We start from the raw sequence: 27978 nt of genomic DNA, 5'->3' as shown, positions 1-27978 counted from the left end.
CACGTCTCCCTATGACGTTACACAAGGTTATATTTTGTAACTTTCTGATCCTTTTTTACGATGCTGATTCGGCGGGTTTGTGCCCGTAAAGTGTGACAAAATTCTCGTTCGTCGTATTGGTACATACATCACTCAATTTGTTTCTTTTGTTAAGACAAAATCGATCGGAATTAGTTTTTCCTTTTCTTTTTTTTTTCTTTTCTTTACCATTTGTTCTGAACAGTCTCTCAAATATATTCGTAGAAAAGTGTGTGTACACGTGCGAGCATTTTCCGCGCGCGCGCGCAAACAATGTTGATCGACGGCGGTACTCGCCGGTAGAACTAAACTTTTCGCAAGGAATATGGATGCACGCGATAGACACGCGTGTTGCTCTTCGCGTGTTTCTTTTTTATTCGAACGATCACACGGATCACCACGTTTGCTGTCTGAAATAATAATTTAACTGTTCGATGTTTTTATTTGTCGCGCGATCGTGTTCAGTAATGATTATAAAAGTCCCCGTGGAACGAAAGGATAATCGTACGCGCGCCAGGTCTTCGTGTAAAATACGAGAAGCACCGCTATTCGACAGACTGCCAGAAGCGGGTAGAAGGTTTCACGAATATCGGATTAAAAACGAAACGATGGACTGCCATCATCATGATAAGTTATTATAAAAAGACCTCGCGAAGCCTGATCACGATGGGAAACGCAGCTTTCCCTTTCTCTTCTTTTCTTTTCTTTTCTTTTCTTTTGCGTGGTCATCGCTTGATGTGTTGCTTCGCTCCACCAACAGAATGCGAATATTAACTATTTATAATTAAAAACCCTAACGTATCAGGCTTTGCGAGGTCCTTGCAAATATTCAGGTAGAAAATATTGTAACTTCTCACTGGTGTGCCGGCGATCGGTATCACCGACCATTAACACTCGACAATCGTTAATATCGTTCATTACCGCTCGTTCTCTCTCTCTCTCTCTCTCTCTCTCTCTCTCTCTCTCTCTCTCTCTCTCCCGTCACATGCCAACATACATACATACATGCACACAAGCGTCTACGCACACATAGTCCACGCATTCTATTCTCTCTCCTCTCTCGTTGCACGATGCGTATGAAAAAAGTGCGATGCCACCAGTAATCGAAAACGAAAATGAAACTAGTACACAATCCTCTCACATTTGCAGGTAGACGTTATGTGAACACTGTGCAGTATAATCACATCACGATTTTTTAAAAAACTCTAGAAACCACGAAAAGAACGTCCAACGTGTTGAGATCTATGATAAATAAGTTGAACAGTTGTTGAAAATTGCACGCGGTTCTATATTATGGATTTAACCGTTAAAGCGACGAATTCTTTCGATCATTACATATCGGTCACACGATTCGTGCGAACGAAAATTGTTCCTAACTTCTCTTTGTACGCGACAGCCACAAGTAATTTGCACCTACGTTATTCTGCACAACGTTCACAGGATTATAAAATGTACGTACTTATTACATATACATACATACATAATAAGTGAATTTATAAACTAACATTCTTCTCGTGTAATGCTTCAATAATAATATTAATTATAATTAAAACTAACTAATTGATATCTTGTGATAACCGTTAATGAGGTGTCTGCAGCATCTCTGGTTTTCCTTTTCTTTCGCTCACTTTCTCTCTCTCTCTCTCTTTCTCTCTCACGCTCAATCTCTTTCTCTCTTTTTCATAGGGGTCGTCACGTCCTTACTTGTATACATATATATATATGCACTATATATATATATATTTGTATTATTTACAGTTGCAGAAGGGTGTGATCATTATTGTGTAGGCACTATGGCTTTGGACGTACACTAAGTTGTACGTTAGGGTACATCCTTTAAGAGACTTCCGGTCGAGACAATTGCCACCCAGTGCAATCTTGATCCCTTCCAGGAACACTGAACAATATTTAATTCGCCTCTGCCAATCAAGACAGTCAATTATTCGGGCCGTTTTTCACGCAATTGGAATCAAGCTGCACCGGCGTGGAAATTCTCTGTCGAGAAGTCTCTTAAGTCAGGTCCAGAATAGTACTGTATCCTGAATGAATCTTAGACGTTGATCGTTACAATTAGAATTAAATATGCGTTTACATGCGACCACACAGTCTAAGATCGTTCCTTTCTCCCATTCTTTTCGTTCTTTGTCCCGAACGATCCGAACTCGTTCCCGTGTTCGCGACGAACGACGTCGAAAAAGTTAATCAACGCGATCCGCAGCGAAACCGACACAATAGGATCGGTGTGAGATGACAACTTGCCTGAAAAATTGATTAACCTCATCATCCGAATCGAGGGATGATTTCATCAATTATTACGCCGTGCATATTGTCGAGCCGCACAAATCCCTCCCTACCGGAAAACTCGACAAATTACAAAAGTATATAGAATAAAAACTACGCCATCTTGCCGTTACTTTTTTGCATTTTCCTCCACCTACACCTCTTTCCTGTATTTCTCCTCCTCCTCCTCCTCCTCCTCCTCCTCCTCCTCCTCCTCCTCCTCCTCTTTCCTTCGTTACAAACAAGGAATCGATAAGCCTACTTATGCATCGGTCGCGTTTAATAAATTTATAATGCGTATTTGCTTTCCGGACGTCGGTCTCGCGTCTTAAACACGATTTAGAAAAAAGAATTCAGTCCCGGTGATAAGACAGGACCGACCGTCCGGAAACTAGAACGTTCCCCATCTTACGCATTCTCCGTCATAATTATCACGTCGATAGAAACATTACACTAGGAGGGACTTTTTTGATGAATGATTTTCCGCGTGTACTACTGGTTCAATTAATTCTTCGTTTCTCTCTTTCTCTTCATCCTCTTTTTACAACTCGATATTAACGACAAAAGAAAACCGTTCGCAGTTTTCTCCTCGACACCTCGAGTCCAGTCTCTCTTCTCTTTGAAATTCCAAATATGTGCTCTCTCTCTCTCTCTCTCATTCTTTCTCTCTTTCTTTCTCGCTCGCTCTCTTTCTTTTGCGTTTATCTCTTACCTCATTTACAATATTATTACACATTGCACAGAAAAATGGCTTCGCATTCGCCAGACAGTTTTACAAATTATTCAAGAAACTCAATATCGGCCACGACCATATCAAGCCGGAAGTACTCGAGAGTACCGCGTCCACAGTTCCGTGTGATATGTTTCATCCTCTGCTTCTCGCGGTACCGTCCTTTCCACCCACAGAGGTCAAACTTTCGACGAAAAAGGAAGAAAAAAAATAAAATAAAATAAAATAGAAACGGGAAAGCGACCGACACGATATACTTGCGGGGGTGGATGACCCCTTTTCAACCGTATCCGTTCGCCGAACGAATCCGCGATTAAAAACGCCTCGACACGAGACATCCTCGACAAAATACTATTCGGTATTACATCGTTACGCGAATCGTTAGAAATCATAAAGTCCTATCTATACTCCGTATTTACACATTCGCGTCTTTCCGAAACAGAACTTAACAGGCGAAATCATTTCACTAAGCCGGCTCGTAGCGATTTTTCATTTGTTGCTGATTTGATTGTGTGTTTGTTCTGTTCATACGAGATCGATATGAACCCCCCTTTCTTTGTCATGCTAACGAACAACAGTTCCAAGGACACGTCTACGCAATGCTCGACATACGACTCTCGTTATTAGAGAAACAAAAAAAGAAAATGAATAACGAGCAACTGAAAATCGCCAATTAGAATCCGTGAAAGCGCCAATTACACGAATCAACGAAATTATTTCTAGCCACTTGAATGCTAGGCAGGCTAACTCAGAGTGGTAGCCTAAATAGGCGAATGTACTGTCAACGGTGACGATGGTGTGAGGATGATATCTCTAAAACTTGAAATCAAAAAGATCCGAAAGCCCTTCCTCCGTGCCTAACGAGAATGAATAGTCGTTTTCTGAAAGAGGTGGTTCCAGGGACAGCAGGTGTTCTCCGAAATCAAGAAGATTTAAATCTGTAACAAAAGAGAGAAAGAAAATGCGGGGCTTGTCCAGTTTACATCCACCCTTGCTCTCAGACTCCGTCTACGTCTTCTCACTCCAAATTATTTCAGGTTATAAGAGATTACAATGAAAATCTCGAATATTTGATGTAGCGTGATCTTAGCAATAATCATTTGCGTCGGCTGTACGACATGTATATCGAGGTATAAACGATGTATTATCGTTTAAATTGCACAAGCAAATAGATATCTAACAGCTGATTAGATTGCTAGGTTATTTTGTTAGAAAAACATTCTTATGATATTGACGTAAAACCTTATTCCTACGTAGAATCAAAATCTAAGCCAAGATGTAGTCTTACGCAGAAGGTAAAGAGTATGGTAATCTACAGAAGAAACAATATGCTGTGGTATCAGTAAAAGAGAAGAGTAGAACGAAAAACCAATAATCGTTTTGTCCTGAAAACGTACCTTCACGCTATACGAGCTTTGTTGTTTGAAACCGTCACCTAACTAGAACTTTGCCTGTGATGTGATTTTAATTGATGTAACACACAAGTCACAGCCAGAGCTCCATCAGGGTACGGCTATCCTCCCATTGTTGAAAAGGCAGAGGACATTCGGGGAAAGGTAGCTTGAGTCAATAATATCATGAAATAGCGGTGGAAATTGACTCTTACTATCTTTCTTACGAAAAGATTATTTTATCTTGTTGGCATGCAGGCACGTCTCTCTCAAGCTTGTGAAAATATAGATTTATTGCTGAAACGCATGTTGTATTTCACTTGTGCGAGAAAGAAACGTTTTAGCTTTTCGTTTAAAAAAAAAATTTCGGAAATACTGGGATATGTTACAGTGCAGAAATGATTTATTAAAGAATAAAGGAAGATAACAAAGAGAGAAAAGAAAATGTAAAGATACAAACAGGTTAACAGAAAGCGTTATAAAAGTTGCAGTTAAAGCTGAAGCTCGGAAAGGTGTAAGAACGGAAAAATATATAAAATTTCAAGCGCTGTTAAAAGTAACTGCATACGATAAATTAGTAACAATAAAAATATTACACAAGAAACTTAAAAAAAAAAAAGAAAATAATAAACGAGAAGGTGAAAACAAACTCGTAAATTCTTCTAACCAAAATATACAACACTATGTGAGATTTCGTTTATACTTATGACTATAACTGAAAGATTTGTGTTCACCTTATTGAGAATTAATAACATTGTGCCCGACATTTGCAACAAAGCGCGCAGTAGTAAGTACAAAAGCGTACATGCACAGAAAAATAGCATACATACTAGCTTAGATTAAGCTATTAGAATATAAACAAATAACAAATAATACTCTCGATATGATCGACAAAAAAGAAAAATATTAAAATTGATATGCTACGAAGATGCGATATTTCTTCAAACTTCTTTCAACATCAATTAAAAGAACAAGTATAACAAAAAGAGTTGAGATCCAAGTGAATTCTAATTGAAAAAAATCTACGCAATCCTACCTGAAGTGCTAATTTGATCCTCTGTTTGCAATTGGAACTTGCCTCCTCCCATTGGTCCATAATCATCGGATTCACATAACAGCGCGTCCCTCGTGGACGCAGTCGGAGTGCACAAACGAGTATTCAACGAACTCTCGACAGAAGGTACTGGTTCTACCCGGACACCACTTCCTCCATTGGCCAACAGTTCAGGAGGCAGATAAGGTATGTCGGATTCTTTTGACGAAGGCACAGATTGCGTCGTCGTGTATCCCGGATTGGGTGACGATTTAACTGAAGGGTCATCAGGACAGAGGAACACCTCTATTTCGCCATGAGATGACCTCATGTGCATTTGAAGCTGCAAGAATACATAAAGGTGTGATTGATACGATTATTACTCTTGCTTAATAAATTAAACAGACACCTTACCTTTTGCTGACCAAGATTATTGATAGGTTGTGGAACATGAAGTGTAGCTTCTGGCGGCGCCTTCACCGCCATGATAGCCTGGTCTTTGTACATTGGAACAGAACGTAAATCATGATACGTTACATAAGCGTATTGTCTGTCCGCGCAGAGCTCCCTAAGATTTTTGTCTGCACCATGAATTAATCGATCCAAAGTATTTTCCTTAGCTTCTAAATCCGCCACTTCTCTTCTGAGATCAGCAATATCGTTCCTATCATTTGGCAACTGACCGCCTCTGTAATACATATCGATTACGTTTCACTTTCGACTGTACCAACTCGTTTTTCATGTATGTAATTATTTTAAAGCGTAAAAGTTACAACGTACTTCCATTGTATATTGTTTTTACTTTTTTTCTCCAGAATTCCAATGCCTTCCAGCACGTTTGTAATGTCGTATATACGACGTTTCTGTACTTCCAACTTTTCAGATGCTACGTTCAAATCTACAACACCGTCCTGACTGCTTTCTACTAAGTGTATGAATTTTTTTGTAAGTAAGCTCAGCGATGTATCATATCGTGTCCTTTCTACTGTTTTACCTGCAAGAAAGAACCAGCATTTCTTTTCACTGAAAGAAACAGACAACAATGTATTGCAATACAGAAAAAATAGGACTTACTTTTGGTAGGTGTGTGGCCAGCTATAGAACTTGATCCGGATCTCCTACGTTTACCTCTAGGAGCTTTAAAAGCAGATTGGCTGGGTCCTGTTGTTCCCATTTCCAAATTCAGTCTTCGTTTCACTGCCTGAACTGAAATTTGCTGCAAAGCCACAGATAATTAGAAACTACTTTTACGGACCAGTTAATTCTTCAGAAAATTTAACAATGTTTACAAGTTTTAACATACTAAAAACAATCCATCGGATATCGGTTGTATTCTCGATAGTAAAGTTCTTATACGTTAAAATATTTTCTTATTAAAAATCCAGTGTTACTTACCTCAGTTCGAGGTGGTGGTTGTGTAGGTTTCCTTGTTACTTGATAACAAGGTGTTTGTCCATATTGATGGTCTTGAAGATGTGGGCTTGGTGTCTCTTCAGCCACCTTTTGTGCTTGCACTTCGTCCAATGTGCCATCGTCCAGAAATTCTGTTTTTACTATAAAAGTAATAGTTACGCATTTAGATATTTAGGCACATTGGAAGACAAATATGAAATAGCTTATAATTTATACACACTTAATTTGGTTTCTACCATATCTGGTGTAACAGGTCTGGCAGGATCTTCCAAGACCACTTGTCTCCTTACTCGAGGCATTTTTGTAGTTTACAAGAATCTATAACAATTATGAAAACATATGTGGAGGTAAGTTTACGAAGAAATAATCTTACACTATATAAGTTATACTGTAAATTAAGGTTCCTTTCAACAATTTTACTTAAGAGCTACTTCTGTGCTTATGTTGACAAATAATTGAATTATTCTTTTCATTTATAGTAAAGTAACTCAGTGATTTCCCATACGGTTGAATAATAAAAGCAATGTTTTAAGGATAGATGGGTACACATGTAATTTATAAAATAATATGAATGTATACATCCTTTTATGAAATTTAATGAGAATACAAACACTTTATTGGAAACAAAATATAAAATACATTTCTATAAGATTTTCTTCAGTATATTCTTTACCGAATGAATCTATTCATTTATCATGCTTTATTTATTTGTATTAACGTATCCAAACTATTATAAAATAAATACTAATTTATCTAATGAAGAAATAACAGTAACATTTCCTTTCCACTTTCGTTTAAAAATGAGGAATTATCAAAGATTTACAGAAAACGTGCACATTTCAATATCGCCCGAAAAGGTTAACGAATGTACAGCATTCTGATAGCCACAGATTTTCCATGTCACTTCGTAATGCCGGCAAAAGGTATATATTATTTACCACACGACGCCACTAATTGTTCGTTTAACGAAATTTCAAAGACGTAAAGCAGAGAATGAAAATAAACAACATTTACCAATAGATTAGTACCTTGATAACCTTGCCAACAATACGATCTATCAAAAATACCATTTATATATGAAAAATATTGACAGACAGGCGTGCAGATCTAAATAAAGTTTCTATCAATTCTCGTCCCTTCATTCTTCGCTTTTTCTGAACGCTGGCCGTTTGCGAGTGAATTTTATTCGATCGGGATGGCACATTTAAGGAGAAGCGACTTTTTCGATGCATATCAAAGAACAGACAGCACAGGGAAGAACCTTTCTGTTCTCGAATCAAATAACATTGGTAGAACCTAATAATAGAACTTGAATTCCAAAGAAACTTCACATGTGTCTCCAGGAAGGAAAGTGACAAACTTTAGAATTGAAATGAACGATGGAAAAACATGTGTAATCGTTATTCAACGACGCAAATTACGCGATCAACGCGATACATACGCGTAAAAATAATAAAATTGAAATAACGTAAAATTCATGTTTTTTTAAATCTTTAACGTGTATATCGTTTAATACATCAATTAGATTGAAATTTTTCGTTTCCTATTCGGTAGTTCGTAGAGAGAAGCGGGTGTAGATATAATAATAAAAGGGAAATAACTACGAAAAACCAGTCGAAACCTCATGGTAAGAATAATGGGTTCCCGTAATAACGAAACGGAAGTTGTAGAACAAGCGGCAAAGTGACGATGCCGCAAGAAACGAACATCTGGTGAAAATTGCGGTATAATTTTTACCCGGTCCTCGAATACGTAACTGTACACAATAAAAATATTCAAAAAAAAGCCGCGTCAGGTATACTTTATAATTTTTCAAAAATTATATCTTTCCAATAGAGATTACATTAAATTTGGTGAAAGTTCAATCAATTGTACAAAAGTAAAAGCTACCCGACTTAACGGATAATAGACTAGCGTGACCAGCCCATATAACATAAGCAAAAGAGAGTTTAACCAATTAATCAATTTTTCCACTAATTTCTGCATGAATTTCATAATGCGATATTAATCGTTCTGCAAAAGGGTGGGGGGGGGGGGGACGAAAACAAAGTGTCCGCGGAAAAAAAGGGGCAGAGAGAACGTACATACATATATATGTATATACATATATACATAAGTCTAAGGGCCCCGTTTTCAAAAGACTGGTTACGCGCCTGAGCAGACCCACGGTGCGGTGGTGCACGAGAATTTTTCGAAAAAAAGAGCAAGCGTCTCGTGGAGCACGAGGCAGCGTTCCGGGTGTGGTTTAAAGAGGCACGCTGCAGGATCGGTCGTGTTACAGCAGCAGCCTTGCGTTGTAAGCAGTTTTAGAAGCAAACTATGTACTCCCGGTCGAACCCGGCCGTGGTTCTCTCGTTTTCGCATGTTTGGTCGGGTACACACGGTCGGCATTCGACGGCTGTTCGTAGGGGCCAATAGCACGGTAAAACGCATTCGAAGGTTGGGAGCAATGCACGGACGCGGAGGCATTGATTGGTAGGATGTTATCTCGAAGATAAAACTCGAACTAGTGTAAACTCTTGCCGAGCAGCGAGGCGTCCAACGGGAAAACTAGCATTGATTGCTGGCGGTTCCGTGCTCTTTAAAACGCGACAGGGTTACCCGGGCTTCGCGCGAACCAACCTTCGGCAAACCTACAGAACAGAATTCGACGCATTTTTACAATTGATCGAAACGTGTATTCTCCCTTGAACCAGACGGAGAGAGAGAGAGAGAGAGAGAGAGAGAGAGAGAGAGAGAGAGAGAGAGAGAGAGAGAGAGATAGGAGAGGTAGGTCTCGGTGAATTTCGTACGAGTAAACGGCGCATGGGTCTCTCTTGTGCACGAGGCTTCAGGCCCCAGATGTTACCGACGAACCTTACTGTCCCCCTTTTTCTTTTTCCGCTCGTCCGCTCGTAGAAACCGCACAGGTCGCGAGGTCTATCGACGAGACCCAGATCGGCCCCTTTCTCTTATCATAGCGAAGTGGAAAACGCGCGGATACCCTGGACTCTCGGCACGTACATAGCGACCCCGATCAGCTGTTAACGTCGATCGCAGGCTCATCGGTTCGGCGATCTCTTTTTCGTTCTTTTTTATTCCTGTTTCTTGGTGAATGTCGTGCAAAACGAGCGTTCCCGGCCGCGAATAAATAACAAACGGTATGGGTGACCGTACCGAGCCCGGGTATGCGTACTCGCGAAATCCACACGGTACGCACCGAAGCGGCCATGCATACGAGAGCGGACGAACGGAGGGAGCGCGATTATGCGAGCAAGCGAGCGAGCGAGCGAACGGCCACGCTCGCACACATACAACACCAGTCCCCGCAGCAGCAGCAGCAGCAGCAGACACTCACACACGAATCAAGCGTAGGATTCGCACGCGATGCGCAGAGCCGTTTAAAGAGCCAAGCCGAGACTAGAGTATCCCTAGTTAGGCGTGCTACCGGCACGGTCATGAGGAAACGTATGTAGAATCGTTTCGAGGTTTTCGCGATTGATCGCCGGAAACACGCCAACGTCTTTCAACTGGGGATCGGTCGCGCTCGAAATAACGGTCACCTCTTTCTTTTTTCTTTTTCTTTTCTTTTCTGTCTAGGCGCGCTCCAATAACCATACCTTTTCCACGATCGTGAAAAAGGTACACGCCGGCCGCGCGTGTACCAACCGCTGCGAAGAAACGCTTGTGTTGGCCAGTACACGACCGAATGGGGGGACTATACCGCCGCTCTCGGTAGCATTATCGAGAACGCTAAGATACTTTTTTTTTCGCCCTCACGGGACCAGAGAAATAATTTGAAAGAAACGGGGAGGAGGAGGACTGTCGGGGACGTTATCGCGCGTGTGTTTATTCCACTTACTTGGCTGCTCGAGCGTGCGATACAAAACCGCACAGTATTTTGAGACGGAGGCTCAACGCTCTCTTCCGGGAGGTTCAGCCAGCACACGGTGCGGCGCGTGTCACAGCGCCGACGAACGAGGCATATCCTTGCCTCCTCGACAGCAAATACGTCGCCGTTGCGGCCGTGACCGTTGTCGATGCTTCTAGATACGATTTTCACTGAGCTCTGTCGATGACAGGACAGATAAAACGTGGCCTGGACGAGGAGAGTCGACCCGGTCCTCCTCCCGAGGCCAATGTACACCGATGTTTCTCTTGGTCTTTTCACCTGGATATCATACACACTGTACATACGATTTACTACTCCCTCACCCTGTCACGTTTTTCTCTCCCTATGGTCTGTCCTTCTTGGGGATTATACGTCGTGTCGGCTCTTCTCGTTGTAGTTGCGTGGCCTTTATTTCTCTCTCTCTCCCCCTCTCGCGCTGTTACTTTCTTTCTCTTTCCTATATATCTCTCTCTCCGTTTCACTTTGTCTTTCTACCGCACACTGGTGCGGTGTCCATTTTCTGCGGGGCCGATATCTCGGCAATAGGAACGACAGCCAAAGCAGACTGTGGGCCCGAAATAATCGTGTACAGGGGCCGAGCCGTTGAACCGATCGATGTGTTTTCTGGTTCCAGGGAATGTGGAGGTTCTAGAGTTCACGATAAGCCCCGCCTTGACATGATCGGTCGAGTCACCGGCGAGGAAAACGAACCTTTTCTGTCCCGGGGTGTCGCGCGCGCACACGAGGCCGGCTCGTGAGCTGGGCGATTGGATGGACGGGGCTCTGGCTGGCGCGCTGGCAACTGGCTCGGGCTACGAGGCAGATAGACCCGCTTTGTGCCGGTAGTAGTAACACCGAACCGCGTGTCCGTGCGCTCTACTGCGCTTGCAACGGCACACGGTTTCACGGTGTGGTGGTGGTGGTGGCCTTCCGCACACAACACCACTGTCTCGGTACCGTTCTTGAACGTGTCCCCTCGTGTCTCGGTGGTAGTTACGTGCTTAGGCGAGACACCGTCTCGTGTGTAGGTGCGCGTTCGTGGACGCGCGCCTATAACGTACCGGCGCGGCACGGCGCACCGGCCATCTGCCGGTCGCAGCCAAGAGTCGAGTACGCGCGCCAAAACCGTCACTTCGCTTTTCTCTGTAACCACCGCCGCCGCCAGCTATCACGGCTATCCAAAATGTTCCTAGACCGTGTCACCTTTCAACCGTTTTTCCAAACGACCTCGACTTTCGACCAACGTCTTCCGGCCGGTTTCTCCGCTTATCGAGGAAATTCGTTTTCCCAAGTTTTACCACGTTTGTTTACGCACGGCCCGCCTTCGGGGTTAGATGTTACGTTGCGGTCGACATGCTACGGTTTTTCCGATTACGTCGCGTTGTAGACGAATCGTAAACCTGCGGGACGAACGAAGGATCCCGTCGATTGTCCCCGGAGGTTCTCGACGAGGCGTAACACACTCGGGCACACGCGCCAAAACTGTCTCCTCTTGGTTTTCCACGAAACTGCCACGCAAGCTCCCGGAGCCGTATAGGTGAAAAATCCCTATACGCCGACTTTCACGCGACGCGAACGCATTCGGCGGTTCGGTTATCGCGTTTTTCACATCCTGCGACGTCTTCGTGTATCGTCCTCTCGAGACTGCCACCGTAATCGGTCCGCTAATGGGTGTCAGGGGTGTGCGCTTAACCGAACAACGTCCACGCCTGATGTTGGCAGTGAGTCCCTTTAACCGTGGGCCTTATCACGGGTGGAAAGGGGGCGAATGGTAAACCGATTTACAAACACACTCTCGGATTACGTAATTTTCGTAACCGTTCGATTCCGTTTCCTCGATCGCGCACACTACTGAAGATTGGGAGGATCCCGATGCCTGTCGTTTCTTGCCCGAAACTGAGCGGGCGGTCGTCGCTTCCTTCACGATGGAGGGGTGCTCGACGCAGGGCCGTACACTTCGCACGTGTGAACGTTGGCCTAATTTTTCTTTCCGTTCCGTGGCACGCACCAGCGTCTTCCCAAGATCAATTGATAAATTTATACTTTTACTGATTTTTCAGCCTTGAAATTCGATCGGAACAACAACTTCAACGTTCACCAGCCCGTAGCTGGCCGACAATTGTTTTTATTGAGAAAAATATAAAAATCGTATTCTTTTATTGTACAGTTACAAAAATATACAATATACACACATATATATTACGTTAAATATATACAATTTTCTAGTAAGAAATAAAAAGTCTGAACAAATGTACACATATTTTAGTACAAAGTATTTTGATAAATCGATGTCGCATAAATCTGTTTTCTTAACGATGTACTTCCGTAGCTGCAAGGTTCCCCGGCTCCTTGGCACGTTCCTGGGATAGGTCGCCAAGAAGGGAGCCCGGTGTTTTCTTCGTAACGTATTTATTTGAACCCTATGCAACTACAAAAGAACCGTGCCCCGTGCAGAACGCAAGGGAAGCATACCCTCTCCCATTTCTTAGGCTCGCGCGTCCATGCGGTCATCCCCACCTCTGCGTTTAAAGCACGGCCCAAGTCAATTGCTAAGGGCGCGGCCAGAAATCAAGCGGGACATCGTTTGGGCCCGGCGTATACCGGCTATATATCTACGATGACGAAAACCTGGGGCTGTTCCGTTTCGGGCCGGTCGAGTATTTGCATCGCAGAGTAAGTGATGGCTTTAACCTCGGCGTTCTGCGAGTGCTTGCCGATGGTGAATTCCTCCCCTAAAGCCATCGCGGCGATCTTGAAGTTCTCTCGGTCGAAATTCGTGATCTTGACTTTCTGATGACAGAGAAACCGTCGCTATTCTTACGAGACGTTCACTCGTCTTAAAGACAATGGGACGCAACGAGATCGCTTGTGAACCAGAGTGGATCAACACGTGTGCGGAACACGTGTCTCTTAAGAGCTGTAACATCTGAGAGGCGACCTAACGCGTGACGGTGCGTTCAACGTTCGTAAAATTAAATATACCTTTCCGACGATAAACGGCTCGGCGCAGAACATGAACAACAGTTCGTCGAGAAAATGGAAAAGAAGACTCTCCAGGTCGTGTCCCTCCGCCTCGATGTAATGCACCTGGGTCATTTGAACCCGCTCTAAATCCGTCATGTATCCAAACATGGCCACCGCGCATTGCTCGAAAGCCTCTTGCAGAGAATCGCCCCATGCATGCAACCTACGGCGCAGTACGATCGTTACAGGATTTTTAGCTGATTCGGGCAATCAATTATGCCGACGCGATTCATTGATATGTATTTGTTCATTTCGCGAGGACGATAGTCGTCGTCTTGCGTTTTAGGTTATCCGTGCGAGTAACCTCCAAAAGGTACCGGCGATCACCTGTTTACTCGATAATTATTCCGAGTCTCATACTTACTGTACGTCCGCGGTGTGATCCAGATCTAAAAATGAAATGTTCGTGTTTGCATAAATTTGTCTCTTTTTTCCATTGGTATAATTCATTGTAAATGTTTATCAAAGTTTGGACGCTACACGTGCAGCAAAATGGAGGTCGGTACGGTGGCGCGCCGGCTGCCGATTATAATATTCTAACGCGATTCTAGCTTCATTTTTCCAACCCCGATGCGACGTTTTACTTTGCCCACCGGTACGACTACTTACATTCGTATTTCACTGGAGGTATCTCAAAATCTTCTTCCTTGAGCGCGTCCATGATTGTGCTCAGCTGATCTCACGTACGTGAATAACCGATCAGCTGATTCTCTGACAGGTTTAATCAATGGTGGTGTATGGCTTCACGTGCGCGAGGTTTTACTACGTAGATGGCGCTACATAGAAGGATGCCTTTTAAACTTGCATACCGACCGAGCACGGTCGGTACGTGGAAAGTTTTATTTTTTCTAGAAAAGTGAAAAAATATTAATCGAAATTAACACCCGGCTGTGTATTGTTAAAAAATATGAATCGCGAAAGGTACATAAAAATAAATAAAGTTTTAGTCACTGTGAAAATTTATCGATCATAAAATAGATCGTATGGAGTATATGTAGAATTTAGGAATTTCAGAAATTTTTCCATTCGGTTGATTGTCAATTAAAATGAATAGAATCTTTTATACGGTTTCCAACGATGGAGCGAGTATTTCAAGTTTCAAGCCTAGTTTATTTTAGGCGTTCCCGTGAGCAGCTACGTTTAGGCGCTGCAGTCATTGCTCTTGCTCTGCTGGCTACAGAATGCGGGTCATTCGAGTGTTTACAAATTGCTGTGCACTGAATACGAACGCAGATTTCGAGTTTGTATCATTTTGCGGCGCATTAGTTTCCACGATATCAACAATCACCGTCCAGTGAACGGTGAACCGCGCAGCCAGCCTGCAAATGTTAACCAACAGACCTACATATTTTACTTCTGAACGAGCATGAGATGCAAGCCGCACGATTTTTCAAAAATCAGAAAGTTGTACAAAGGAAGGGGGACTCGGGGATAGAACGTTGACCGGAATCTGTATCGCTTACATAAATTATTATCACTGGACTACAAATTTTTATGCAAATCGACCGATTTATTCGAACTGAAGTTATATAAATATTTATGCAATTGTATCAACAGGCCATTCTTAGTATTTTCTCGAACAAAGTGATTCTTCTAATACTTAGAAAAATCTCAATTCGTTTGAATTCATTGTAAAAAGATTGTTCCGTTTGATTTTGTGTACGGAGACTCTTTTGACTGTATGTAATTAAAAATGTAATTAAATTGGTCAACGCTGATCATGTCAAAGTTCAGACAATCATGCTACGAAATCATCCAAACTTGCATTGGGACTATCGCGTAAAATTTCTAAAACCTCCGCTGCGGTATTCCTTGACGAAAAACGAGCGTGGCAATAAACAATCTTTACACTGCATTTTACTCAACTTTGTAGCATTTCCTTTCTAGACTATTTACGTCATGTCCGATACAGGTCACAGGTTCGTTTCACCAAACTTTAACCACCTTGTTGTTAAAAAAACAAAAAAAAAAAAAAGGAAAAGAGAGAACCGAATGTGTGAATGCAATTTAATTAAGGATTGGTTTAACGAGTGTTCCACAGGGCGACGACGACGATCGTGATGGCGTCCTTTGTGCGGACGATTAACTGTGTCGGTCGATCGGGTACGAGTGAGAGTCGGACTGATCAGGCATGCATGTAGTACAGTTTCGTTGTCCCTTTTATTCTTTGTCAGCCGCGTCTTGATCAAAACTAGTTTCTCATATCGTTGCGATGTGATCCAAGGGCGTCCACTTCGAACGCCTGTAATCCCTGTTACATAAAACTGCGTAGACGGTGCCGTAGGAGATTTGTTAGGGACGCGAGAATTCCTGTCGTCTGTTTACAGTATCGTTTTCAACTGTAACGAGTCGTCATTGATGAAGGTCACAAGGTCACGGATGCCTGCTTTTACCTACACGCAGGTGCAAGCTACGTCCGACCAGGAAACCATTCGTTCACGAACCTCAAGTCCACAGAACTTCTTTTTTCTCTTAGCATTTTCCATTTAGGCACACTGTTGGACAAAATGATAGCAGGAATTAAGATTTTAATGTATCCTCACGATTTTAATGTATCCTCACGTCGCAACTTTCTGTATAATATATTGTGATGGAATGAAAGTTCGTAGGGTTCTTAAAGTAAAATTCAACGATAAAATTAACATATTTGTCTACTTCAAAATTTTACAAAAATTCAGTGTCTTATACTGTTTGTTAGATATATTTCATTTAGACATCCTTGCGTTTAGGAAAACAAATTTCTTGTGTTGTAATTTGTACAAGAGAGACGAACCTATCATAAACCAATTTTGATTTTGATTTGCGTAGGAAACGGAATGCTTCCGGGAAGTCTTTAATATAGGGGCAGTCGTGTTACCCAATGTCGTTACTATCAATTTCGTAACCAATTATCGCAACATAATTTCGTGCAAGCGGGCACGCTCGGACATTTCGATACGTGGAAACCGAGAACCGGCTATTAAACATTGTTTACCACGCGTTCTATGCTACTGCGATTCCGTAAGACGGGCAATCAGAGGACCAAACTAAGTATCAACCATTGTGAGAATAAACATATGAAACGGTCTTGTAAAAGTCTTCGCTATGCAATTCGAAATTATGGCAGTATGGCTAACTCATAATAACACGCGCTGAGAACTGAAAGTCATCTTTGTGTACCTTGCTTTGGGAATGTGACACAATCCTTACTTGACAGGGGTGTATTGACACTGACGACGCTAACGACACAGGAAATTTGCAACGTCTAAAAGTCACGTTAAGAAAGAGGAGAAACGAAAGAGGTTGAATAGAAAACGCCCTAATTCCACGCGCGGGCGCATTGTTTAATCTTCGGAGGGCTGGCAACTTTGGAGGGTAAACGATTCAATTTTCCGTTTTTGCCAAGTTAAATTTTAGCAAGTTTATTTATTACCGTAGTAATATTTATGACCGTATTAATACGGCCACCATGTTAGGCAACGCTCTTTTTGTCCCTGGGCACTATGGCGTCCATGCCGGACCAGAAGAGGTTAGAACAGTTCAGCATTTGCCCGTGCGGGCAGAGAATTTGGTTCCCCGGGCATAACCGACTAGGCGGGCAACGAACTGCGTCTCCTTTCGATGGTTCGGCTTATGACAACATTTTTCCCGCTGACGTCACATTGCCCTCAGTTTTGCGCATCGGCGCACAGTGGGTGAAAATGCCATTTTGGCGCTCTAAAATAATAACTTCTAAACCATTAGAGATAATTGAATGAGTAGGTAAAAAGGAATGATTTATAGCGTCAAATTGCAACAAAAATCAATTTGAATTTTCACGGTGTTTATTAATTACACAGGTTTTAAACAAATTATAGAATAAGTGGAATTAATATACCTGTTCCTCTGTATTAATATTCCTGAAGTAAATCTGCAATTTCTGGTAGATTTGTTGCAAGTTGTCGGAAATGAATTTTTTTGCATTGTTTGGTCAACTAATCATAGCTAATCACAGTATAGTCGGTGCAAGGTTCTATTAGGTTCCGGCTGAGATGTGCATACTTAAAGTTCAAATTTAGGTGAAAAACTTGTGCTCCCTTGAAAAAACTTAAATTTTCAAAATGTAATAACAATTACTTGTTTCAACATCGTTTTAAATCCTAGAAGATGTAAGCTTTCGTATTGTCTAAACCCAACTCGGCTATTTCTAATAGTTCTCTTTTAAATTGTACTCGAATATTGGAAAAATCACGTGAAAGGAGACAATTTCACGTTCTTAATTTTCTCCTCGAAGTTAGCCGGCCTCCTGTGGGTCGTAGGGCAGGACAAAAAATTTTTTTTCGGATTTGCTTCCTTTGGAATGTTCTTGAAAAATCACATATTTATTTAAAAACAAAAGAAATTTCGTTTTCGCCCACTGTGGCGGCGGTCCAGGGCGCTTGCTGAAAGGGACTGGGTCAGAATATTCGAATAATGAAAAGTATGGCCAAATTTTGCAGCACGTACACGGTCGATCCGTCTTTTTGTTGTCCTCCTGCCCCCACCCCCGTCAAGCCCTCCGCAGCCCTAGTTCTCAGCCGATAGTTGGAACCGAGATATCGTTGGGTTGCAACAAAAATAATGTTAGCGGAGTGTTAGAAGGTAAACAAGCGTGGAAATTATTCCGATAGCGGTTCTGAGAACGCGTAGACGAGAGGCGGGTTACAGAGGGAGGAACGGCGTGCAGCGCAAGCGAGAAAAGCGCGCGATGACGATAGAGCGCACGGTTAGCCAAGCCGTCGACACCAAGCCCGGGATGCCGATGCAGTGACAGAAAAGCCGAGGCAAGATCAGCCTCCTCGGGCTCCGGTGACTAGTCGGCAAAGGTAAAACCTAACAAAAGAAGAGCGCGTAACGCATTCCCCGGAATTCTCTCCCGGCCGAGTTCCAGCCCCGCGAGCAGGGGCGGCGGCGGCGGCGGAGGGCACGGGGCACCTGGTGCGCACACCGTGCCACCATGCCGCTTCTTGCCTCTCACGTGTTGGCGCGCTTTAATGACATGCAATTTTGCAACGTAGCTTTGCCCGGAGTCCTTGGCGCTGGAAACTATATAAACGAACCGCTTATAATTGGCGAGGCTAGCTGGAAGATTTTTAACCGAGCAGAATGTCGTACCGAGCCGTCACTGCGATCTGTGTGGCGTTTTGCTGTGTTGCCCTCGTCGCCGGCGGTTACCAGCTTCGTAAGTTCTTCTCACCGAACATCGGCACCGGCCGATCCCTTTCGATCTATTCCCGCGGGGGTGTCACCCTGCGATCTTTCGATCGGAGTCCGTCGACTCGGTTGTCGACCGCTTTGAAATCCTTTCCCAATTTTCTTCCGAACGATCAAATGAATCCCGAGGTGTTAGAATTAGATTCGAATCGAATTGTCCGATTTCCTTTGTTGCGAGATAATTTTGCGGCGGGCCCCCTCAGATCGGTCGATGCTGCTGGACCAGCGAGTTAGAAAGTTAGCGTGGGACTCGCGCGCGTAGAGGTAGCTTGAATTTTAGCGAAATCGGCGAACCGCCATTCACTGGGTTTCGTGTGCCCCGCGTCGCGGCCCGTAAATATATTTGCATCGTTGCAATTAATTCGATCGACCCAGTTTGATGGATTTCATAATTCCGCAGCTGCGACCATAAAAACATGCAAGAGGGACGCGGACGACTTTGCGTCTTGCCTGAGACTCGCTATTCAGGAATCATGGCCCACATTCCTAGAAGGTACAGCATTGTAAACGTTTGTTTGTTTATCTATACGAAAGACGTCAATTTAGAGACACAACTGACCGGCTGTTATTCTCTATGTGAATAATTTGTCGGAAACAGGAATACCGGAGTTGGATATGCCAGTTTTGGACCCTTACTTGATCGATAATCATGTGACGACTTACGACAGCGGCCTGCTGCGCGGAAACTTGAACGCCTCCAATGTGAGAACTTATGGTTTCAAGAAATCGCATTTCCTCTCCGTGAAACCGGAGTTGATCAACGACCTGTTCCACTTGGAAGTAGACATGGAAGTGCCGAAGATGCTGATCGAGGGTGAATACGAGGCCGAGGGATCTCTGGGCAGTTTCCAAATTGGAGGAACTGGTATATTTACCTCTTCGCATACTAATCACACGAATTTCCAAAGATACTGTTGGCTCATCGCTATCTTTAATTTGCTCTTTATTAAAAAAAGAATGTTCGAAAGCATACAGCTAATTCTGCTTCTTTCCAACAGGATTCTTCAACTTCACCGTGGAGGACATCCAGGCAAACTGGAATATCACCGGACACATCGTCGACGACATATGGGTCGTCGAACACTTCATCTTGACACCCGAAGTCGGATACCTGAAGTTCTGGTTCAGCGATCTCTTCCACGGAAACATGGAGATGAGTAAGTGTCTCGCCGCCGCGCGGTTTAACACTAAACGTACTACCACTATAGCTCTATGGTTTTAGATTTTTTATTTGACAATCATTGAAATTATAAAGATGCTTTCAATGATTCAATAAATATCTTTAGTAGAGCACGGATTGCAACGAGAACCGCGCAAAGTCTAGATAAATTAAATCTTGTTATTTTTATAAGGCATGTTACATTTATAGCTCGGTACGTTTAGTGTTAATTGCTACAGTTTGCTTGAGAATAGAGCGGCTCACCGTTTCCCACAAACATTGTAGAAGGCGGTATGACGTAATGTAAACATCGGGATGCTATCGAGTGGCGGCTATTTACGGTCACTCTGAATCGGCGCAAGCTTTCATTAGTCATACCATGTGATTTCGGTGCGTTATCATTGCGTAATGTTATGTCGTTGGAAATGCATGGGGAACTCGAGTCACCACAGTCGGGAGACTTTGCAGGAGGCGCTTAATTAGCATGCATTTGCCACATTCTCTCCTGTTATTTGCTTCTGACAATTCCACTTCGCCTTTATATCACTCACCTGTTGTAACGCTGTCGGCCAATTGCGTCGTCCCTTACCTAAGACGGTTCCCCCGTGTTCCGCTGTTGCGTTATCATTCGCCTGAACGCGCGCAATTTTTCCGAGATAGCCTATCAATCGAGTCAAGTTTTCTTCCATGATAATCGACCGAAAACAAATTCTCTCTCGAGTTTCACTAAAAACGGGGAAAAAACTTCTTTCAGACAACGCGGCCATCTTCTTCGCCAACGAGTACTGGCCCACGGTGTACCGCGGAATGTTGCCGTACCTGAAGACTTCGTGGGACCCGATCCTCACGGAGCTGACCAACCGCTTCTTCTCGAAGATACCGTTCTCGACGGTGTTCCCTTGAGCTATGCTCGAGCTATAGTAATTAATTAAACGCGTATTGAAATCGGTGTAAGATAGAGGTAGGTCTCAAGGAGTTTGCGCGTTAATGTCGCGCGACGGGAACAACACAGGAGCAGACCGTTCAAACGATTTCTTTGTTTAAGCACTGGCTCCTCTAGCGTCTTCTAACGGGTAGCCTGTCAGACGATTTGTTAAGACGGATTGTTATCGAATGAGATGTAAATAAACCAATGCTAAATACCAATTCGTTGAAACTTTTCTTTGGACGACGTTTCACCGGGAGAACAACAAGGGAACATCTATTAAAAAATATATACATACGTACAGTTTGTATTCCTACGTGAACTCCAGATTACATGTAACCTCGAACTAAAGCTAAGCTCCGTAACTACTCTGTTGTTCGATTCGATCTATCCGTTACATCATTGTGTTGCAACTCTGTTTACAATCTTGTCCTAACACTAGGTTTACGGAGCGCTAAAACTATTTTGTATCATTTACTGGAAATGTATCTATCCAAAATTTTTACCCGTTTGTAAATAAATTTGTCGAACGACAACCGTGAAGTAAACATGAACCGTGAACCTAGTGTTACTATAGTGTTTTCCTTAAACAAGTAATGGTAGGGTTCATGGGAAAAATGAATGGCCGATCATCATTCGTGCGAGTAGATAGAATACCATGTAATTCCGTGGATCAAAGCTGCTGCCCTCTACGCTTTATTCTAACGTTAAGTAATGTTTACGTTCGCAATTACGTCAACCTGTAACGGCCATTTATCTCCCACCGACCCGATACAATCGGAATATCAGTGTTCAGAGTAGCAACAAGGAAAAGAATCTGTTCAAGGTAGAAGGAATACTTCGACCGGCACGTGACGCAACAATTGATTCACGATGCCAGCGAAAAGCACGGACAGTTTCCTCTTCAGCTGCGGCTCCATCGCTTTCAACACTTCCTGTCCGTTTTCTCTGAGGAACAGATTTGTTGCTTCCGCTGCAAAAGTAATCGTTTCCGATTGAATAAACTATCGTAATTTTCGAGTTTCGCGTGTCTATAAAGCCATTCTGCCTCCGTCGAGACGGACGGCGGCCATTTTGAAAATATGTTTAAAATTGCTTCGAAGAATGCCCCCCCGGAATTGGATACTTACTGAGTATTCGATTATTATTAAAGATCTTGCGAACCCTCATGTGCACGTTCTTAACATCCAGGACGACGTCAAGGTTCTCCACGTTTAGGTACGTCTTCTGGTCGCGGATTTTCGTCGACACCGTGCCCTTGACCAGAGCCCTGACGTCGTCGAATCGGGCGTGGAACGTTCCGTTGCCGCTGGCTGGTAGAATGATCAGCACCCCTGAACTGATCCATCAAATGTCAATCAGTGAAACATGTGTGTAATTATTATTGTTCAGATTAGTATTCGCAAATCGATATTTCAGTTCCCGAGTGCATTTCTACAGGGTGACCAAAGAATGTCGTGCTTGAAACAGGTGATTCGTAAGATCATTTGGAGTAAATTTCTCCTTTGCGAAAATGTTCTCCACGGCTTCGTTAAGGAGTTATCCACGAATAACACGGACCAATCAGAGCGCGGCTACAGCGGCCGGATTTCGGCTCAGCCAATGCCAATCGGAATCCGTCCGCTGTAGCCGCGTTCTGATTGGTCCGCGTTTTTCGTTGACAACTCCTTAACGAAATCGCGGAGAACATTTTCGCAAACGAAAAACTCACTTTAAATCACCTCAGGAATCATATTTTTAAAGGATGTACATTTTGGGAACACAATAAATAGACTGCGGATTTTATGGATTTATGAGAAAACAACAATTTGCATAAAGATCCGCAGTCTAATTGCTTTCGTTGGATCCTAGATGTTTATGGATCTTAGGATGTTTAGTGTATACGCATTATACGGTGGGCATGTTTGTTCACTTTTGGCGCCAGAGTTGTGCTAATTCAATTGCACAATCGTAATTAATGTAATTTAATTACAGAGTATTTTGTAATTGTACTCCATTGCAATTAAATATTACATTGTAATTTAATTGAACGAAGATCTGAATTATAAATTACAATGGAATTCAATTACTTTGTAATTATAATTCCTGGAGTAATTCAATTGTAAATCCGCACAAGTCTGATCGTAATTCGTAATTAATGTAATTTAATTACAAAGTATTTCGTAATTGTACTCCAATTGCAATTAAAAATTACATCGTAAGTTAATCGAACGAAGATCTGAATTATAAATTACAATATGATCGAATTGTAATTCAATTACTTTGTAATTATAATTCCTGGAGTAATTCAATTGTAATTCTGCAGAACTCTGTTTTGGCGGTGCGCATCTTAAAAGGTGGTGTCGCTCTCGAGGTGGCTACGGCTCGTGTAAGTAGAGCAGGAGTATTTCGATGGATGAAACGAACCTGGAATAATGCGCGTCCAAGATAAGGGCTGGCATTCGCACAATAGCCTCGAAGGGTGAGCCGAGTTTAATATCCTCAACGGTGTAGTTGCTCGCTCCCCTCACGAACAGTTCGCGTAGCTGTACCTTGTAACCGTTTGTACCACCTGTCAGGGACAGAGTCAGCTCGTCCATCTGTCGAAACGGGCCAGAGTAGAGAACATTTCGTATAACGGATGTGAAACTGATCGACATTCAAATTTCTTTCACATTTACAGCTCTTCGTGTTCTCGGTGTGCAAACCGAATAAAGATCTAGGGACCCAATCACTGTGGGGATACCGATTACCGTGTCTATATATGAATTTATACTTATTTTTAAAGCGTAATAAATATTTAAAAAGAGATATTAACACGTTAAGAGGAAATATCAACCTCAGAGATTCTTACAAAATCAGAGTAATTTGATTAACGAAACCACAACTGGATATTTAAAATTTATTATAGGGGATGCTGTTTTAACCCTTCTGAATTCGAAAGACTCCAATAAAATTCGGTTTGTCCGGGTATCTTATAATAAAAATGCATTTCTAAACCCAGTCAAAAATCACTAATTTCCCTTAAAGTTTAATTTCCCTTCGAGTTTCCCTTAAAAATCGGCACGAACTTTCCGGACAACCCAATAAATTTGAAAAATAGCTATAATTGATACAGGCACAGTAATTGGTACCCTTACAGTAATTGCGTCCCTTACCCAAATTTTCTATAGCCTTTATAAATTACCTCGAAAAATGGTAAAAGGCAATAGAACAGAATCGAAAATATGTTATTGAATAAATTTGAATTCTAGTTTGAAAAAATGAGAAAGACATCGTCGACTGTAATCGGAGGAAGATTAAGAAGGTGTCGGTACTTACGGGGCGTTGTTTACGTAATTAAGACAAGGTAAATACAAACGAACATTTTCATGTAGAGAGAGTAGTACGAGCTTACGCGAAAGGGTTCAACGGACGGCAGCTCAATTTCAGGTATTCCGTCGCTCAAGTACGGTCTCAGGTGATGGAGGGCGTTGATCAGGCACGACTTCAGCTTCGGATCGCTCCTTGAACATTGTTTCACGTATTCGGCTGGAACAGTGTAACATAGAAATTAGGAAAAATGTCGACAATTAATAGGAGAGTCCTATTAACAAGTCAGCGAAACTGTCACGGGTGACATGTCAGGATAAAACCGAGAGGAGACCGCATCGACCGGGACGATTAGGTGCCGAGCACAGGATTTCGTTCGAACATATTGTGAAATTCGAGCGAAATTCCTCGGGGTTACGAGTGCTCTCTTTACCAGACACCGTTACGTAACATTCACGCAATTATCGCAGTTACCATTACTATTACGGGGCACCAGCTTAAAAGTCCGAACTCCGTTTAACAACGATCCCTGTATCGCTTTCGGTGGGAAAAATCGATCCCTTCCTGTTTCAATTTTCAATCAGGACCACTTTCACGTTATCGGCAAACTTGACTCTGAAAGCGGTCACGCCGAACAGGAAGCGGATCGAACGATCGCGGAAGCGGCGATCGCAGTCGAAAAATCGTTTCTACTCACGATTTGAGTCGACGGAGAGAGAAGTCGAGCCGCTCACGGCCAACAAGAGGAGGAGTAACATCATCGGTCCTATCATCCTGGATCACTGCTGAACACGAAGCGAAGAAACGATGATTTTTCGTGGGTCCTCGGTTCTTCCTGTCTGACAGATCCACCCGGAAGACTCGCGCGCTTTCGATAAACGTGCCTCAGAACCCGGTTCCTCGGCGAAACGGCACCGCTGCTGCGAGACTGACTATGCAAGAGGGCATTGACAGATGCTAGATCGTAACTGCACTCGGGATACTTTCACTACTTGCAACGTGCACCTGCGCCTTCTTCGTCTACGACGACAGACGAGTCTCAGGCCATGTTAGACCGTCGAAAGTACCCTAGATACTCTTCGATCTTTTTCCAATCTTGCCAGGAGTCGACGTCGAACTGGCAAGGCTGCGCCTGCAGCCGCCGCCGTCGCCGCGGCCGTCGCCGAGTCGCTCGCCGAGTCGCTCGCCGAGTCGCCGAGGAAAAAAAAAATTATATTTTAGTCCGAGGTCTCCGGTATCGATTTATTTTTCATCTATTTCTGCCGCGGGAAAAAGAAACGCGCCGATCAGAGGAAAATTACAGTTTCCAGATGAAAGGAATCGAAACTTAGGCTTCACAGTGTATGGGAAAATGGATGCTTTATGCTTTCCTGAATCGATTCCAAATAATTTACCGATTCCAAATAATTTAGTTCGAGCAGCAAACTTTCGTGCGAATCATTTCGCGGAGGCTCGCCGCGAGAAGGTTTCCGAACAAAGGTTGCGTGCTTTTATAACAAAGGACTTTCTAAGAGGATCTCCAGCCTGTACGAACGCTGCCTGCCTAATTGCGAATAATGCGATGGTTTTCCACCACGTTAATAACGTACGAACGTATAATAGTGAGCAACGGCGGGACAAGAAAACTAACAATGAATTATCAGGGATTAAAGCGGCGTTTAAGAAGCGGAATCGATGTCGCAACATCGACGCCGGATTTACAATGTAAAACCGATAGAAGGGATCGGTTGTTCGACTAGCAGTTTCCATTAGACTGTAATTAAGATTGCTACATTGTGCAATGAACATTTTCGGTAGACTGAGCACGCGGAATGAACGCCGGGAAATATCGATGTCACAGAGATGGCCTTAGTTGCTAATATTATTGCGCGGATTTTATGTAAGTTTATTAACGCATCGTCTGCTGGAAATTGTTTCACCATTTTTCAAAATGCATGGTTGACTTTTTGATAGATCCTCCGACAGCGATGGAAACTTCTATTGTGAACAAGCAAGTCAGCCCTAGTGATATAATAATTTTGTTTGTAGTGATATGAAAGAAGATTCTTAGGCTTCCTCTCGGTATACCTCTATTCTAAAAGCCTTGTGGGTAGATAAAAAAAAATTAAAAATTAGTAGAAGAAACATAAAACGTAAATATTTTTATATTATTTTCAACTAATTAGACACATTTGAAATCAATTTCACTCCAATTGATGAGGGTGAATGTCGTGACGAACAAGTGTTTGATATATTGCATTGTAATATTGAAAGAAAACTATGAATCCATGTTAGAAAAATGAAAAAAGTTTCCGTCAAGAGCTCGTGCGTGTTTCTCGTCTGTTCCCGGTGTTGCAATAGTAACTCAACAGGTCTTACGTCGGTGTACGTCGGGTTGTCTGAACACAGGTGCAACTGAATGGTTTAGCCCCTCTTCTTCATGGTTTTCTTCCGTTCAATGTTTCAATTGACGAATAATAACTGGACAGCGGATTTTATGCGTTTATGACAAAAGTCAGCAGCTTTAATACAAATTACTTCGGAATTGATTGTATTTTAATTAACCAACGTCTTAAAGAAGATTTTTATCTTCTTATGTCATTGCATTTCATTGAAATAACAATTAGAAAAAATGTATTCATTTTTATTTGATCAGAGTACTGCTGACACGAAATAACGAAAGCGGGAAAAAAATATTGTTTGGCGTGTACAACAATTTTTAAATATATGTAGTTGTATTTATATTGTTTCAAGAATTTTTTTAATACAATTCTTTTCGAGGTCGTTCTCAAGACTGTTTCACACAATTTCTTTCTAATCGCGATGTTGCACGCACGAACTTTATCTACGATTTGATCGAAATATGTTACATAATAGTTATTACGTAATCAACTTTCCCCAGTAAGATGGTGTGATGTATTTTCGCCGACAACTCGCAATGTGTTAATTAATTACTGTGGGGGGTGCTAATTACTGTGCCTATATTAATTGTACTTATTTTTAAAGCATAATGAATATTAGAAGACAGATACAAAACATTTAACTGATTTCAATGAAAAAGATTTAATATCTCTTTTTAATATTCATTATGCTTAAAAATAAGTATAATTAATACAGGCAAAGTAATTGGCAGCTCCACAGTAATTAACCTAGTTTATTTTTTGAACCAAAATTTTATTCCCATTGAAATTTGTTTTTTGGCGATCAGAGAAAGGAATTCTTATGGCTGGATCCGCGTATAGTCCACTTCACATCAGAAATTTTTTCCCGCCACTTTTTTTCCATCGTTTTCTCTCCATCTTGAATACTAATTGTGCTGATAAATCGTTGTGAAATTCCTAGACAGCTTTCTGTTGTCCATTTTCTAAATCTCGCATACGTTTACAATCATTCCTGTGTTCTAGATAACAAATGGGTTTTGCAGTCGCACTAAATGTGTTTTGCCGGCTGTTTCTACTGCGTACTGCGTTATTTTGTGCCTGCTTTTTTACGCCGACGGTGCTAACAAGCATCACAAGAAGGGGCCAGGAGAAATCCAGCAATTACGTAATTATAAAGATCGAAAGAACTGGATATGGAGATTTAGCCTTGGTAGATATATAAAAATGCAATGGGCGCGAAAACATGTTCTCAAAATATTTCGGCAATAGTTA

The 27978-nt window shown here is 42.4% G+C and overlaps 4 protein-coding genes across 9 annotated transcripts; 1 reads left to right on the top strand and 3 right to left on the bottom strand.

The window, feature by feature from the left end:
- Positions 1-12: 12 nt before the first annotated feature.
- On the bottom strand, positions 13-11641 carry LOC143354522 (transcription factor E2F3). 5 transcript variants are annotated; one of them, XM_076788686.1, is made up of 8 exons: positions 11448-11641; positions 7086-7183; positions 6848-7005; positions 6527-6668; positions 6233-6446; positions 5867-6140; positions 5456-5795; positions 13-3966 (listed from the first exon to the last, which is right to left on the bottom strand). In XM_076788686.1, exons 2-8 carry the CDS (start codon positions 7162-7164, stop codon positions 3842-3844), a joined length of 1332 nt encoding a protein of 443 aa, XP_076644801.1. In that variant the 5' UTR covers positions 7165-7183; positions 11448-11641; the 3' UTR covers positions 13-3841. The 5 variants fall into 5 exon arrangements, with proteins under 5 accessions (XP_076644801.1, XP_076644798.1, XP_076644800.1 ...); XM_076788683.1 differs by lacking the exon at positions 11448-11641 and adding an exon at positions 10707-10841; XM_076788685.1 differs by lacking the exon at positions 11448-11641 and adding an exon at positions 7880-8256.
- A 1235-nt stretch (positions 11642-12876) lies between these two features.
- Archease (protein archease) lies at positions 12877-14498 on the bottom strand. Its single transcript, XM_076788937.1, has 4 exons — positions 14370-14498; positions 14125-14149; positions 13719-13923; positions 12877-13526 (listed from the first exon to the last, which is right to left on the bottom strand). The coding sequence occupies exons 1-4, from the start codon at positions 14419-14421 to the stop codon at positions 13341-13343; spliced, it is 468 nt and encodes a 155-aa protein (XP_076645052.1). The 5' UTR covers positions 14422-14498; the 3' UTR covers positions 12877-13340.
- Positions 14499-18779: 4281 nt separating this feature from the next.
- LOC143354519 (circadian clock-controlled protein daywake) lies at positions 18780-21102 on the top strand. The gene is made up of 5 exons (XM_076788679.1): positions 18780-18939; positions 19372-19464; positions 19570-19836; positions 19970-20128; positions 20885-21102. The coding sequence occupies exons 1-5, from the start codon at positions 18864-18866 to the stop codon at positions 21031-21033; spliced, it is 744 nt and encodes a 247-aa protein (XP_076644794.1). The 5' UTR covers positions 18780-18863; the 3' UTR covers positions 21034-21102.
- A 23-nt stretch (positions 21103-21125) lies between these two features.
- LOC143354520 (protein takeout) lies at positions 21126-25477 on the bottom strand. Of its 2 annotated transcripts, XM_076788681.1 has the most exons (6): positions 25227-25477; positions 25044-25128; positions 24432-24565; positions 23462-23634; positions 22186-22394; positions 21126-22028 (listed from the first exon to the last, which is right to left on the bottom strand). In XM_076788681.1, the coding sequence occupies exons 2-6, from the start codon at positions 25117-25119 to the stop codon at positions 21877-21879; spliced, it is 744 nt and encodes a 247-aa protein (XP_076644796.1). In that variant the 5' UTR covers positions 25120-25128; positions 25227-25477; the 3' UTR covers positions 21126-21876. The 2 variants fall into 2 exon arrangements, with proteins under 2 accessions (XP_076644796.1, XP_076644795.1); XM_076788680.1 differs by having other exon boundaries at positions 25044-25477.
- Between the last annotated feature and the right edge of the window lie 2501 nt (positions 25478-27978).

Source organism: Halictus rubicundus, chromosome 5 (assembly GCF_050948215.1).
Source record: "Halictus rubicundus isolate RS-2024b chromosome 5, iyHalRubi1_principal, whole genome shotgun sequence".
NCBI lineage: Eukaryota > Metazoa > Arthropoda > Insecta > Hymenoptera > Halictidae > Halictus > Halictus rubicundus.
The sequence above is the reverse complement of the archived record's forward strand: the minus strand, read 5'-3'. Positions and strand labels throughout refer to the sequence as shown.